Genomic DNA, 16167 nt, shown 5'->3' on the forward strand with positions numbered 1-16167 from the left:
TCACACTTTTTATAAGGAGAGGCACATTTATTTCAGATCAGATATGTTGGCTATTTGTATACATAATGCAGATTACAAATTTTGTCACTAAAGTGAGGCATTTAAGTATAGTAAGCAAATTGACACTTGTACTGTCTCACGCTCTGTTATAAGTCCGCGGTTGAACACTGGAGCAGAAAGCAAAGCAAAACAATTTGATTCTCGCACGGTGCCAGTTTACTTCCTTTCGCAAGAATTTGCGATTAATACCTGGGCGAAGTGGAAGATCATCTCTGTACGTTCGTCTGCCACGTTTGGCATTTACGCGTTGGATTAGCAAGGGACGTAATTCACTCACGTCAGAGAGTAGTCTCCCTTTAATAAGTTCAAAGCATTCACAGATGTGAGCCAGTGGGGATGAACTGACCAAACCTTGGCTGACGTCCTTTTCAATTCTAGAACTTCTAAATCATCGAAAGATGCATTCAGTACTCAGTATACATTGTTGACGTAGACTGGTTGACCAATTTACAAAGTAAATGTGTGTATCAGCCTGGTACACAACATTACAAGCATAAAGTATAGCCTTCAGCTCAGGGCCTTGTTCAACAAGGCGGTCACAGTTATCGGACGTTCGTAAACTGCTTATTTAAACATGACCAATGACAATGAGAGCGCTTTGTGGGACGGGGCCCTGGTCTTTTGTGGTTTAAATCAGCCCGAGGTGTGGGCAGCCACTGTGCGGTATACGTAGATTATACAATGGTTGCGTATTTCATCTGAAGAGTTAATGTCTATACTCTCTTCATCTTGTACGTCATTGACACGTCGTCCTTTCTTGATATCTGCAGCAAAAAGTGGATCAATATGTTACTTATGGTGGCTTGTGTATTCACAGCCAAGAATATTATATACAGTTGGTACATCTGGATAGCCCTGCAACCGTCTTGTATCTGGATAGTCCCCACTACTCGCGATGACTACCATGTCCCATCTCCGTACATGTATAGTCCATATTAAACATTACGGAGAACATACATGTCTTTGTGTGTGGATAGTCAAAACTACTCAGAGCCAACTATCTTTCCCTACATACATTTGGATGATCCCCACCACAATGTCCCTCCTCTATATATCTGCATATCCTCTAGCATCCAGAAAATTATTCCCTCCGCTATATATCTGAATAATCAAAAGTGTATTCCCCAATATCATCTGGATAGTCCACACAAAGACAACAATGTCCCTCGGCTATATGTCTGTATAGCTTCTAGCACCCCTCTACTCGTATATATATATCGGTAGTCATAACTACTCAGAGACAACAATGTTCCCTTGTATACATCTGGACAGTCCCAACTACTACTTACAAACAACACCCCCACCCACCCACATCCAGGCCCCTTCCTTTAGATCTATGTACCCTCTACCATCTATACAGACAACCATACTCCCTCTCTAAATATCTGGGTTGTCACAACTACTCAGAGACAAGTCTTCTCCCCGTTATAGATCAGGATTAGAGTCGATTATACCAAACGTTAGAGACAATCAAGTGGTATCTTTGTTAGTGGACTGTCCCCAGTACTCGCCAAGACAATGGTTGAACTTGTTCTCCTCTGTATTCCTGGATACTCCCCTCTACATACCAAGACAAACTTGAACTCACCATCTATATCCCTGTTTAGTTCTCACCACTCACGAAAGCAACGACTGAACCTTCCCTCTCTATATTCCTGTATAGTTCTCACCACTTACCAAGACAGAGACTGGACCATCCCTCCTCTATATTCCTGTATAGCTCTCACAAAAGCAACGACTGGACTTTTCCCCCTCTATATTCCTAGATAGTCCCGCTGCCTACCAAGACAACATTTGAACTCACCGTCTATATTCCTGAATAGTTCCCACTTCTCACCCAAACAGAACCAGCCCTCCCCTCTATTCCTGTATTCTTCTCACCACTCACAAAAGCAACGGTTACTCCTCCTCTATATTTTGGATAGTCCCCACTACTCACTGTGACAAAATACCCCCTCAGTGTAATTCAACATACCCTTAACTAATCACAACAGAGACAACTGCGCCTAACTCTATATATCCCACTAGAAACTGTGATTCCCCGCTGTCCCTCACTACTCATACTGACAACCAGGCATTTTCCTACATAACCGGACAGTCCCACTACTAACTATGAAAATCATAAGTATCCATGTATATAACCCCAGATATACCTCTCTGGATATCTGGGGCGGTGGGGTAGCCTTGTGGTTGAAGCGTTCGCTCGTAGCGAGGAAGACCCGGGTTTGATTCCCCACATGGGAATTCCATCTCTGATCTCCCCTGTCCTGGTATGGCTGGAATATTGCTAAAAGTGGTGTAAAACTAAACGCACTTACTCACTCTCTGGATACCTGGATAGTAATCATTACGTACCGCGACCTGCATGTCACCCTCAATATATCGTTCCACAGTCCATTCTCTTGTGATTCCTTTCGTCACAGCTTTGTGTTTCTCGTAAAGTCTGTCGCCCTTCCTCGTGTACTCGGTCTGTGAAACTGAAAAACTTACTGACACTTCTCACCACAAGAGTGTTTACTTGTTGTTTAACACAACAATGCCAAGATTTCAGCTTTATTATAGGGGATAGTTGGTTGGTTTGTTGTTTAACACCGCAATCAGCAATATTCCAACTATATGGCGGCGTCTGTAAATAATTACGTCTGGACCAGAAAATCCAGTGATCAACAACATGAGCACCGATGTGCGAAATTGGGATACGGTGACTTTACTTTACTTCACCTGATCCTGGTATTCGCTTCTTACGACAAGCAAGAGTGGATGGAAACCAAATCTTATCCGGATGGCCACATGTGCAATTCATATATAAAGACACCTCACCGTCATTTCCGAACCATCGAATCCTTTATAGTCCAATGGTTCTCCTTCTGTGAAGCAGAGTTCCTGTTTGATTGGTTGACCTTTGTATTCTATGACTAGGTGTAGTTTGTTTCCTTCCAATTTCAATGTTGAAATCATTACAAGGTTCTTTATCATGTCCTTTTGCTCCTGCGGAACCCCTGAAAGAAAAATAATTTTGGTATTTTAATTTGAGGTGGCGCAATGCTATGTCGCATTTCAATATGACTCAACCCATCTTCGCTAGTAGAGTAGGCCAGTTCACCATGGTAGTGACTTGAAAGTTAAAACAATCAAAACACTTACGTCAAAATATTTACCTATTTTTTTAAAAAAAATCTGAAAAGCACAAAAGCATGGAACGTATACTTTCTTTTGTATATTCAATTAGTAAGTGAATGGGTTTAGTTTTAGAACGCTTTTAGCAAGGTATGATAGGAGACACCAGAAATAGGCACCAGACACTGTACCCATGTGGACATTGTACCCATAGTACCATTGTACCCATTGTACCCTGACAGTCTCACAGTACGACCTGTATGTACTTTCTTTCCTACGTGCATTTATTTTTAGCGGTATGGTATCTCAGTGCACATGCACGCGCTTCACGTGTCGATATATAAGAGCAATTACCGCGAGATCTTGCTGTACATTCAGACGAAAAATACCCTAAGTAAGTTCCCCTTTCCACTTCGTTAAATATTCTTTGACACATGTTGTTTATTACCATTTTTCACAAACTTGAACAAAAAATCTAGCACTTTGAAAGTCCAATGAGTGTCGTGTGAATGAGTATCCCCAGAAAGGCTACTGGTTACCTGTAATGCGCAGGCGCAGATTATCCAGGTAACCAGGATAAAACTCGATCTGAGCGAGCTATCTCTATTTCGAGCAATAACAAACACATACGTTCTACTTTCTCTGTCTCCTTCAGCATGTGTTGCCTAAACATCTCGGAGTCTCTACAGTCTGTAGGTAAATATCGCCGAGACAGATCGTTTTCCACTTGTACTGACTCTCAGTTGGGGACGTATGACACAATATGATGATATCCATCATCTTTGTGTACGCAAGGGCCTGATACGTTCACAACTGTGAACCTTTCCGTGGGTGAGCGCGTCGGCTATATAAACTCGATACAAAGCTATTGAGACCTTCGTATACGAGATTCGATTTTGACATTGACAGAATGGTTTGTTTATTACTGGTGACAGCTGAATGATACGCACTTCTCACTTAATGCGGGTACTGTGCAAAGGAGACTGCGATTGAATTTTAATGGTTCATTGGTCGGGTATTAAGAACCTGATTTTGTCCTTCATTTACTAGAGGGTGTACAAGTTCATAGTGAAGACGTGTTTGAATCACACAGTTAGCGAAGGAACCAGGACTTATTCTTGAAGTGTTCGTAGCCCAAAAAATTCCTAACTTTGATCGTATCCAGTGTGTTGAGAATGGACTTAATATGTTACGAACGTTTCGAAAATAGCTGGCCAGCGTTGATTAAGGGCACCATTCTACAAAACGATCATTGTGCTCAGGTGATCATAACTTCCACACTCCACACTCCTATTAGTCCCATCACATTCATTCACTTGGGTTACGGAAAGGGAAGATGACTTAAACATGAGTTCCATCACGGCAAGATGTTGTGGCGTCAGTGTTAGAAATTAATGTGTCATTAGATCCGAAGCCGATTGAAATCCACTTGGACAAACACCTCTAGCTTTCGGTTCTTAATCCCGACAGCTTTTACATCTCCAGTATCTTATGGTTTTGGTTCTAGGTCCTCGGGGCCTGCAGCTTGTCGGGATTGTATAGCGTCTGGGAAAGCGATTTCATCACTTTATTGAACGCAAAATAAACACCAACGCTAAAGGAAAACGGACTAGCCGACAAACCCCACACACCTATTAAAGACATCAGAACATTTTAAAAGGGTAAAAGAACGATTGAAAACGAATAAAGGAATCATGCAGACAATTCCAGATACATAGCTGGTGTTATCTGAGATCTGAATCCATGAGCATAGATGTCTGGCGCACCAAAGAGAGGTAACTCTGTATTGTGAAATCAGGTTTCTTAGCCGCCTTAGCCTAGCGTAATGCTTCAAGCAATGACAACAGCACCTCCCTCAGCATTCTGAAGCGAAAATTTGTATTCATAGTCACGTCGTTTGTGGACGGTACTGGCGCTTCACAACAAGTTACCATCACCAACTTCATCAGTGCACTGTTGAATAAACACGCATTCACTCACTCACTCGCTCGGTCACTTTTTGCACTAACTCGCTCACTCAAAGTTAGTCACTCAGAACAAGAATAACATAATTTTGCAATCTCCATTAGAGATATTACACACTGTTGTGGACTTTCATATTGCTTATTCCCTCGTTGCATCACAAAACAAAAACACAAGTTTTTTTTAAATACTGATATGGATAAAATATGCATTTCACTTAAAAACATAAAAGAAAAAAATGATTAAATGCATTACTGAGATGACGGCAGATATCTCTGATTCTTACCCATTTTCTCTGAAAATGCATCCATATTCTCATACAATTCTGGCACCAATTCCCATTTTCCATTAAACTTCTCCATTTCGATTCCCAACGATGACAACCACCTATGTTCTCAATTGATTTGGAGTACGTGTATGTCAGGTAATGCTTTATATATATCGCCATCTAGTACACGGTGAGTACACCGTTGCTATGTTCACACAATAATGTGTGCCAACACGAAGCTGATATATTCGCCAGGCCATACAAACTGTGTCACGTGTTAATCATTTGTCCTGCAGGACATCTGGACCTCATGACTTTGACCTCTGTATGACTCACAGGTGTTTTGGTTAATGCTATTAGGGTATGTCGTAATTCACGTTTTGTCTGATTGTGTGGATATTGTTCGCAATGCCCCAGCTCCATGTTGGTTGCCCGTACTTTAAACAACTCGTATTATTCCGAGACAATCCGAAAAGCGACTCTTGGCCACTGCGTTCATCCGTTCGCCGAAGTCACGGTGTCTCACCCGTGAAGATCCCGGTTAGAAGTGATCTTCAGTACCCAGTGCTTGTCGTAAGAGACAACTAACGGAATCGAGTATTGGTCTCGCTGACTAGCTTGTAGTAGATGTATGTCATTGTATCCCAGTTGCGGAGATCGATGCTCATGCTGTTGATCGCTGGATTGTCTGGTCCAGGCCCGAATATCTACTGACGGCCCTCATACAGCTGAACTATCGGAAACTAAGCTCCACTGGGACGAACCCTTTTTGGGTCATGTACAGCCAACCACTAGTTGGGCACTCAATTTCAGTGAAATATTTGGCTTTTGTTTATGGTCTGGGTACCGTCTGGTTAGCACTAGATTTGTGAAGTACCAATCTATTTCTTCACAAATGTAACGAAAGAGTTATGACTATGCATTTTTAAGATTGGCAAGCATGACCACGTAGCACATCTTTTGATATAAAAAAAACGCCAGTCTAACTTTAATCTTTGAATACAGCAATATTCCGTTATTGTCAGTTCCGAGAAGCATCCTTACATAAAGGTATCCATGACGTTTCGAAGGAATGTGTCTATGTATATGTGTGTGTGTGTGTGTGTGTGTGTGTGTGTGTGTGTGACATACAGATATCGACACACACACACACACACACACACACACACACACACATATATATATATATATATATACACACACACACACATATATATATACACACATATATATATATATATAAATAGTCACTGTGGATATTGTTTAAATGCACACAGAGATATGGGAAAATGAAAAATGTAACAATTACACTTCAGTATTCAATATGTTTGGCATCTGCGTTCAAGAGTTGTTACATACCGCTAGTCGACTCATGCGACAAGCATGCGTTGGTGAAGACCAATTCTAACCCGGGTCTTCTCGTTTGAACGATTAAAAAAGTATTTATTGGAATGCGAAGCAAATCGTACCCATCGCTAAATTTTGCAGACGACACAAGAGAAAGAAACTTAGAGTTATCGCCCTTCCAACGATTTGCGTTCGCAAAACATCGGTAATTTCCGTGCATCATGTGTGATTCAATGGTATTCGAGATAAAGAAGTACTGCAACGAAGTACCGAATGAGTTGCAATTGGCAGCCGGGTACATTGCAATTTACCTCGCCTGTAAACGGGGTATTTTGAAAATAAGAGAAGAGCGCTCAGCCAATCAGAAAACAACATTCATGTGCGTGGTAAGATAATGTTACATGTACCTATAAACCACCACTGACTAAGGCTTAGTACATATATAAATAATATATCAACAGAATGTCGTCGCGTACCGATGAGACCTGCTTCGAGTCATTTACACTTGGTCTAGAATTTCAGGTGTGCACACAGAAATATGTTTTCCGCAACAATTTCTAAAAACCATCAGTAGATGAGATTCCCAGATGCTTCATAGAAATGTAGCCGACGAACCTTCACATAGATAGGTTAAAATTATGGTTTCTCATGTGAAATGACACGCCTCCACCACCCTCATTGTGAACAGTAAATACAAGGCCTTGTCCCATTTCTTGATCTAGTTTACTGATCCACTATCTCTGCTCAGTCACAAGGACACTCTATCGCTCTCGTTAGCCAGTATGTAAATATACAACGTGCTGTCAAAACAAACAGATCGAGATCACAGTGGTTGCGTAGTGTAGTCATACTTCATCTTAGTCCAAGGGCGGTATGGTAGCCTAGGGGTTAAAGCGTTCTTCAAGACGAAGACCGGCCTGGTTCGATTCCGAACATGGGTACACTATGTGAAGCCCATTTCTGCTCACTCACTCTGTTCAGTCGTGAGGATCCGGGTCCCTGTCCATAAGAGGAGATTAACGGGATCGGGTTGTCAAGCTCGCTGACTTGGTGAATGTCATCGGTTCTCATAGACATCAATCATGACATACAAAAAAACCAAAACCCGATTTAGACGATATATGGTGGTTGTATATCTGTATCATAAGGTACACAAATTGTGTCCAAAGACCCATAAATAATCACTGGACGCTTTCCACGATGAGATAAACTGACGGCCAAAAGAAAGTATACACCCATGTGTAATGGCAGCAATGTGTGACAAACATTGTCAAGCGACGTTGACGCATTTGATAGTTACCCAAAGTATACAGTGTTTTGACGACTGTTTTCGCTCAGTTATTGTCTTAATAAGATTTTGAATAGTTTGGTCAATTCCAGTTTCTATCTGTATACTTTCTTTTGCCCCTTAGTCTAGGCCTTCATTCTATAAATACCATTGACCCACTCGTTCCGTCGCCACCTCTATCCATCCAATCAAAATCGAATACGAATTTCTTGTGTTGGTGACAGTAATTTGATTGGGCAGCTATGTTCAGCGCCGTGCGATTCGAATAGAGGTAACACCAGGCTATAGTGGCAAATAGGTCCACTGTATTTATACTAACAGAATGAAGCTATAAATCCACGGATGCATGAGGATGGTTTGATAAAGTCTAACGAAGTGGGACAAGATTTAATAATGAGTTTATTCATGCAAAGTAACAGGATAAAAGTTTATGTGATATCATTGTATATAAGCATGGGTCATCTTCGATTAAAGTTTCTTCAGCTTGCTCTTCAGGGACACGCCATCTTTTGTCTGCACCTGTCAAGACGTACACATTGATGTAAGAAATTGAATGACATTTAATTTGGGAGAGGCATTCGCATTTTTAGCATGTAACCATTGATGGCATTAGTGAGTGAGTGAATAAATATTGCTAAACGCCGTATCAGTGAATGAGTATGGTTTTACGCCGCTTTTAATAATATTCAAGCAATTGTACCCATGTCGGGAATGGAACCCGAGTCATTGCTTTACCCACTAGGCTACTCCATCGCCCTAACGCCCTAAATCAGTAATTTTGCAGGTATTCGCGGCGACCGTTACTAGTAAACATAATGTCAATGTTTTTGTTCGCTTTGGTCCATGCGGAGGTGAACTGGAGGTGCATGAGATCTGTTCTCTAAAAATCACAATAACCAGCATGCTTACATGTAATAAAGAGAAATGATTACATTCCTGCTAGTCTCAGCATGGAAAAGGACCTTTGAGAAGTAAGTTCTTAACGATAAATAGGCGGAGCATTCCATCGTTACTTCATAATTTGAACAGATCTTTATTGGGGCGATTTAGCGTGTTTGTACTTTACACGCACAAACAGGCACACGCACACGCACGCGCACGCGCACGCACACGCACACGCACACGCACACGCAGTAGGCCATGAAACTACGTACCCCAACCATGAAGTCCCCCTCGATGTATCTCTCAGTGGTCCACTCTCGCGTTTTCCCCTCTCTCTCCATCTTGTGAGTCTCAAAGAAGCGACCGTCCTTCATAGTTATACAGCTCTGTAAAACAGTAGAAGTCGTAGTAGTAGTAGTAGCAGTAGTAGTAGTAGTAGTAGTGGTAGTAGTAGCAGCAGTAGTAGTTGTAGTAGCAGTAGTAGTAGCAGCAGCAGTAGTAGAAGTAGTACTAGCAATAGTAGTAGCAGTAGTAGTAGTAGCAGCAGTAAACGTAGCAGTAGCAGCAATAGTAGTAATAGAAGTGGTAGAAGTAGCAGTAGTAGTGGGAGCATCTGTAGTAGTAGCAGCAGCATTAGTGACAGTAATAGTAGTAGCAGCAGTAAAAGTGGCAGTAGCAGCGATAGTAGTAAATATAGCACCAATAGTAGTCGTAGTAGTAGAAGCAGCAGAAGTATTTGTAGAAGTAGCAGCGACAGTAACAGCAATAGTAGTGGTAGTCGTAGCAGAAGTAGCAGTAGTAGTGGCAGTACATGTAGTAGCAGTATTAATGGTAGTAGACGTAGTAGTAGCAGTGATAGTAGTTGTAGCAGCAGCAGCAGCAGAAGAAGATGAAGAAGAAGAAGCAGTAGCAGTGGGAGTACTTGTAGTAGCAGCAGCGGTAGTACTAGCAGTAGCAGTAGCAGCAATAGCAGCAGTTGTGGTAGTAGAAGTAACAGTAGTAGTGGTAATACATGTAGTAGCAACACCGAACACTATACGTTGTGATAGTTCAGAGGTAGTTGTTATTGTCTGAATCACTTTGCATGGCTAGCACACTTACAGATGTTTGTGTAAGTGTATTTTAGAGCTGGGACGGGTGCAAATTTTCCACCCGGATACCCCACCAATTTTACCGAAACCTACCTGGATATCAGTTATGTTTATTCCTGACGTCAAATTTGTAAGAAATGGCGATATATTTTCCAGTTCGGAGAGTAAAATTTCGAGTTTATTCAACATCTTATCCATGTATTATATTCAAAACAGGTGACTGCACAATCAAAATCTTCAAAGACAGTACAACCTTTTACTCGTAAAAGAATAGCATATCACATTGTTTAATTTATTAGTCACATAATCATAACGTGTCCGGGTAATGACACGGGTACCCGAATTCAACTCATTACCCACCCGTTCCTACTTTGTTTCAACAATCCAGCCATATGGCGGCGATTCGTAAATGAGAGTGGACCAAACAACCAATCTTTTAAATTGATTGACATGAGCATCGCCTTTCCCATCTGTAACACGATGGCATGTGTCAACCATTTCGACGAGCCTGACCACCCCCATGTCTTGAATAATTCAATCTTGTTGTGAAAGGTTGTTATTCGGCTCCAAACTAGGCCGCATTAGAAGATGCCGCGGTCTGTAATTTATCAAATCTGAGGGGGGACAGTCCAGTGATTGACATCATGAGCATCGATCAATACGATTTGGATAATACGACATGCACAAGCGAGCCTCTTCTCGATCTCGTTAGTCGCCTCTTAGAACATACATGAAGACCAACTGTAACCCGAATTTTCACGGGTTCAGATTACAGAATTAAGTCTTTTTTTCAGCACTAGTTCTATTCCCTACCGTCATATTCGCGCCGTCAAAGGTTTTGTAAGACACAGGGACACCGAGCTCGAACCTGACTTCTTCTTTAAACCCTTTCACCTCCATACCAGCAACCAATGTTTTGCCATCCATGGAAAATGTGTACACTGTTTCCATATTTCTGTATATCTCTCTCTTTTCGGGCTCTATCTCTGCAAGAGTGAGAGTGAGTGAGTTAATATGGTTTTACGCCGCTTCAGGCAATATTGAAGGCAGGAGTCATCCAGAATGGACTTCTGAAATCGGAACCGGATTCTTAGTGAAACAGAACGATTTACGTACAAAGCTACTCCGCCGATGATTAACCATCCACGAGTTGCTGGGGGTGTTTAAGTGAGTGAATGAGCGAGTTCATTTTTACGTCGCTTTTTGTGATATTCCAGCAACACCCTGTGGACACCAGAAATGGACTTCACATATTGTACCAATATGGAGGTTATCATACGGCAAAATGATAAATATATTTTCTGCAATCATTTAGGAGGTAGTGCAACATGGAAGACTCATTGCACCATCAAAAATTAGCGTTACCCTACGGAAACACTGACAAAATCCAATAAAAATTCGTACCCATCTTGTCCGCAAAAGCATCAAAGTTTTCTGTCAACTTTGACTGCAGCTGCCATTTTCCGAGAAACTTCTCCATGACGGTATCTGTCTGACTGGTGCGTGTAGACTGAGACGGTGATACCTTTGATGGGCTATCTCTATGTATGTATGTACCCACTAACTGGTGACTCAGATATGTCAACAGCTAGCATTTTAAGCTCGGATCACGGGGTTAAAAACTGAGCTATCTAACGGTGAGGCGCATGATGTATTACCTCATTACGACTTAGAATCTGCGGTAATGGCATAAGGTCAACTGTAATTCATAATTGCAGTGTCATACCCGCCCGTCCGGTTTAGTGAGGGTGTTGGGTCTTACGTCGCTTTTAGTAATATTCCAGCAATATTACAATGGGGAACATCAGAAAAAGTGTCTTTCACATTGTACCCAGGTGGGGAATTGAACCGAGGCTTTCGGCGTTACGAGCGAACACTTTATCCACTAGGATACCCCAGCGTCTGTTTTAGACAATATCCCAGCGGTCCCTTTCAAAATACAATAGTCGGTTATATTCTCTCAACGCCATAGCGGTCTCTAAATAATCGATGTCAGGTGTCCCCAGTGACTGACAGCATGAGCATCGATCTACATCCTTCTGGTCACCTTATCAGCATGGTCACAAACAATGACCACACGATACTCAGTGGTTGAATTCGTGACCAGCAAGTGTATACCGGGACAAGCCAAATAGCGTCTTCCTCGGACTTACGGAAAGTGTCGAGTGGTGACGCATGGATCAACCGAGCACGGATCTTTACAGTTGGTTCCGAATGTAACGACATCACAAGAAAAACAGGCATCCAGTCACTTACGCTCATGAGCTGGGCCTCGTTCCATAGAACGATCGTAGCGCTAAAATAAGATGATCAAGACTTCAATACTTTAACATAGACTTACGACATTCGTGGCGATACGGTCGCTTTATGTGCGCTATCTTAACATTTACTGAGTTTGATAAGTTATATTACTTCATGGGGGTGATTGAAAGGACCTGCGTATACGTCGTAATACAGAGATATAATGCCCCCTGATAACTGAGGATGTCTTCTCCATTGGGGGACCGAGAGCCTGTTGGATACAGCATTAGAGACGGTTAGATTCCCCTTGTGGATTGTATCGCTTTTCGGTACTGTTGCAGGAGTCTTTCTGAATGCATCGTTAAAACATATTTATTCACCAAAAACTCTTTTCACCAAGAAGGTAATATGTCTGTTTCTCTGTTCTAAGCTGTCTTGTTTCCCTTCACAAATTATGTTGGTTTTAGCACAATAGTCAAAAATCAGGGAATTATCTGTTTCAGACTCAGCTATTTACATACCATGTCATATTGCTGGAATATTGCAGAGTGTGGCGATAAACAACAAACAGTAACTGTTATCAACGTGCATCAGGCAGTCAGTAACGGCAAACTTCGCGTTTTAGCGTTACGACGTTGGTAAGGGAATGTGATCACCTTATGGCACAACTTATGGCTGGGGGTGGGAAGGGGGATTGGGCGAGGATGGGGTGTGTGTGATGATTTTAAGGATGGTCACCAATTTTGTTCTGGGGAGTGCGGGATGTCATTGAATTTGAACACGGCAAGAGAGGCGGTGTGTGTGTGTGTGTGTGTGTGTGTGTGTGGAGGGGGGGGGGGGGCGCTTACTTTGTACAACAACGTTTTGTTGTTCGATAAAAGCGGAATATCCACGAAAAAACATGCCTACATGCTATGAAGATTCTAGGCTACAGACCACCTTCCTCTTGTACGATGTTTGGCGTTATCTGAGTGAGTCAAGAATGGGCTTGAACAGTCGATGGACTTCGGCCTTGCCTTCGGAGAGACGAGCGAACGTTTTGATCACTCGTGATATATACTTTCCATGCCATGAGGTATTGTGTATGAAGTGCATATATCGCGTGACGCAGTGCACGCAGTGCATGTCATACAGTCAAGCACAATGCTGAGTTCTTTAAAAGTTTTAACTGGGTGACCTTGCAGGCGTAAATATGAACACTAGAAATGGCATACATTATATACAGTGAACTACTCTCAAGGAAAACACAAACACTATATATTACAGAATAAGAAAATACATTGCTGATAAAACACAAAGTTATTAATGTCATTACGACTTGTCGTAACATTTAGAGTGATGTTCATTTCTAAATGTGGCAAAGTTGCCTGAGTGATTAGTAACGATGGGAATGTTATATAAAAAAATGGAAATGTCTGTCCTTCTGGAAGAGTTGACGCAAAGAAGGGGAATGGTCATATTAAGAAATGTGTATAAGAATATGTTCATAATAGTGTTGTACAGTGATTTACAAAACAAAAAATAAAAGTTTGAAATAAGCAGGTATGAAAAGAAGGAATGAATTGATTGACGAAACACAATGTGAAGCTGTAAGTCAGTTCACAACATCATATTCCATGGTAAGTTTTTAACAAATCCAAAAAGAACTGAGATATACAAACGTTTTGATTTTTTGGAAAATCACTTCATGTATAGTACAGCAGGCTTTCGGTGTAGAATCAGTCAGCTGACAGTGACTCCAACCAACCGAAACATCGATGCAGTGATAAACACGAGACTGGATAACAGTTTTCACATCAACCGGCACCTTGTGAAGTCACGTTACAACATGATATTGTATCATACATCATGGGACATACATACTGGCAGATCAAACAAAAATTCAAAGTCATGTTTGCTGTAAAAAGAAATAGATATCAGGTTTTTGTTGCTTTTCCATTTTGACATTTCATTGTCCCAGTCTGGTCGATCAGCGAGGCTTTCACGATCTACAGTCTATAAGGCAGGGTCCCGGTGCTTTTTAAAGTACTCGCCTCTTTCCGTGACATATACGAAGATCCGTCTTGTCGGAATGACTCGAGTAGTTACGATTTGCTTATAAACGGGTCCTGATTAAGAAAGCTTTCGTGCCATTACGAACTGTCGTAAGTCTTTATTTATGTCGAATGTAATAGCGCTGCGAACATTTGTGGATCGCTGATGTCGACATCTGAAATTTTTGAAGGTGGGATCATGATGCTGATAAAGTCGAGTACAAAAGAACCATTTGGAAGTGAAAGTAACACAACTTCTCAAAAACCGACTGTTTACGAAAAAGGCTTGACATACAATACAAAGGCAACAGTATGTGAAAACATCGAGTGAAGAACCCAAATCAGACGACTGACTGGAATGACCAATGAACATAGGCACAGTTATCCGGACAAGTTGACCCAAAGTTGTGTTTTATTGTAGATTAAAGGCCACACTGTACCTTTTGTGTACATGGAATGGTTGTTGATATCCTGGACAATGTATGTAGGCGTGCGTGCATGCATGCATGCATGCGTGTGTATATATGTATACATACATACAAGTTTTTGGGAAAATATTTGGTGTTGTGTAACCTGTAGCAAGTCAGATGCCACGTGAGCATGTGGGTACTTCGAAATATTTGTCTCGATTTACTTCATTGTTAATGCGGATATAGATCTCTAATTTAAAAACATTCTGTGTTAACACTGATCGAAATGTTGGTAAACTGATACACTTTCAATTAAAAACAATTTTACATGTGATAGAGTACTAGAGCTGTGAAATGTTATTGGTAAACCGGCATATAAGGGTATACAGTATCTCGCGATATGGATCAGATTCTGTAATATATTGGGGTCGTCCCGACTTACCCCCCTTTGAAGTTCTCAAAACGTTGTTGCAATACAGTACTTGAATTCGACACTCTACAGAGCTCTGGATAATTTTTCAAGCAATTGGGTATCTACCCCCATGTCTATCTGTGTATGAGTAATTGCATTTTCATGAGGAGTAACTAGCATTCTGTATACTCCCACTAGTAAAAAGACTTGAGTACTTTTACACAGAGTTTCTTGTCCTTATAGGGTACTTAACTCTAAAATAACTTTCTAAATATGTAAACTGGGTACTTAACTCTTCCAACTATGTAGATATAACTACATCTCAGTGGACACTAAGAACTTTTAGCAATTGTCATATTGCCAAACGTTTGGTAGTCCCGGACAGTGGCTTCGGCTATAATAGTATATGTGTACTTAAAGCATCGCTTACCGTCAGCTAATGCTGTTTTCGAGTTTGTGCGCCACGACGAATCATACGCACGCCAGTTTAGTCACTTGAGTACAGTACGCAAAGTATTTTAGACCAATCGGGTTTTAAGTGATTCTTACGCGTTTTTTGTACTCCCATATTTGTAATTAATGGAGTACATGTGATTTTTATTGAGTAAAACACGCGCCTTATTCTGGATCTCTGCATGGACTCGACATTAAGGCTCTATATCATTTTGTGCATCTGTAAACCGTCAACAGGCATACAACCATACACAATGAGGATGGATGTATAGTGTAACAGTAACTATTAGAAGATCGATGTAGCATACTGACATATATTATGAATTTGTGATGTTTGCACTTGGACAGAAACCTTCCAGTCATTATATCACAATACATGATGCAATATCTCTTACATTACTGAGATATATCGCAATATGAAAATCAGCGCAATATCCAGCCCTATATAGAGTACACTATTACATTTCAGTTCAGCGCATATTTTTCAGCTGAAGAATCGGAAAATCCATTCCATGACAGCACTTAGTACGCCCATTAACCTTTCCTGGAATTTCGCGAAGGGCAGGCGGGTTTCCTAGAATCGGTTCGAAAAGCGTGTTCAGT

General features: G+C 41.3%; 2 protein-coding genes across 2 annotated transcripts; both read right to left on the reverse strand.

Annotated features, from left to right (window-relative positions):
- On the reverse strand, window positions 1-5630 carry LOC137272461 (fatty acid-binding protein type 2-like). The gene is made up of 4 exons (XM_067804841.1): window positions 5426-5630; window positions 2881-3059; window positions 2416-2529; window positions 1-824 (listed from the first exon to the last, which is right to left on the reverse strand). The coding sequence occupies exons 1-4, from the start codon at window positions 5499-5501 to the stop codon at window positions 774-776; spliced, it is 420 nt and encodes a 139-aa protein (XP_067660942.1). The 5' UTR covers window positions 5502-5630; the 3' UTR covers window positions 1-773.
- A 2793-nt stretch (window positions 5631-8423) lies between these two features.
- Window positions 8424-11589, reverse strand: LOC137272463 (fatty acid-binding protein-like). The gene is made up of 4 exons (XM_067804842.1): window positions 11420-11589; window positions 10829-11001; window positions 9197-9310; window positions 8424-8561 (listed from the first exon to the last, which is right to left on the reverse strand). Exons 1-4 carry the CDS (start codon window positions 11493-11495, stop codon window positions 8511-8513), a joined length of 414 nt encoding a protein of 137 aa, XP_067660943.1. The 5' UTR covers window positions 11496-11589; the 3' UTR covers window positions 8424-8510.
- Between the last annotated feature and the right edge of the window lie 4578 nt (window positions 11590-16167).

Source organism: Haliotis asinina, chromosome 2 (genome assembly GCF_037392515.1).
Source record: "Haliotis asinina isolate JCU_RB_2024 chromosome 2, JCU_Hal_asi_v2, whole genome shotgun sequence".
NCBI classification, from domain to species: domain Eukaryota; kingdom Metazoa; phylum Mollusca; class Gastropoda; order Lepetellida; family Haliotidae; genus Haliotis; species Haliotis asinina.

Bases quoted from the DNA above. Each gene is read 5' to 3' on its own strand.
- LOC137272461 (XM_067804841.1), bottom strand. From the start codon at position 5,501: ATGGAGAAGTTTAATGGAAAATGGGAATTGGTGCCAGAATTGTATGAG. The intron at 2,530-2,880 runs GTGAGGTGTCTT...TCAGTTTCACAG, and splicing joins TCGATGGTTCGGAAATGACG to ACCGAGTACACGAGGAAGGG. The intron at 825-2,415 runs GTACGTAATGAT...TTTTTGCTGCAG, and splicing joins AGGGTGACATGCAGGTCGCG to ATATCAAGAAAGGACGACGT.
- LOC137272463 (XM_067804842.1), bottom strand. From the start codon at position 11,495: ATGGAGAAGTTTCTCGGAAAATGGCAGCTGCAGTCAAAGTTGACAGAA. The intron at 11,002-11,419 runs GTACGAATTTTT...TCACTCTTGCAG, and splicing joins TGCTTTTGCGGACAAGATGG to AGATAGAGCCCGAAAAGAGA. The intron at 8,562-9,196 runs GTACGTAGTTTC...ACGTCTTGACAG, and splicing joins AGGGGGACTTCATGGTTGGG to GTGCAGACAAAAGATGGCGT.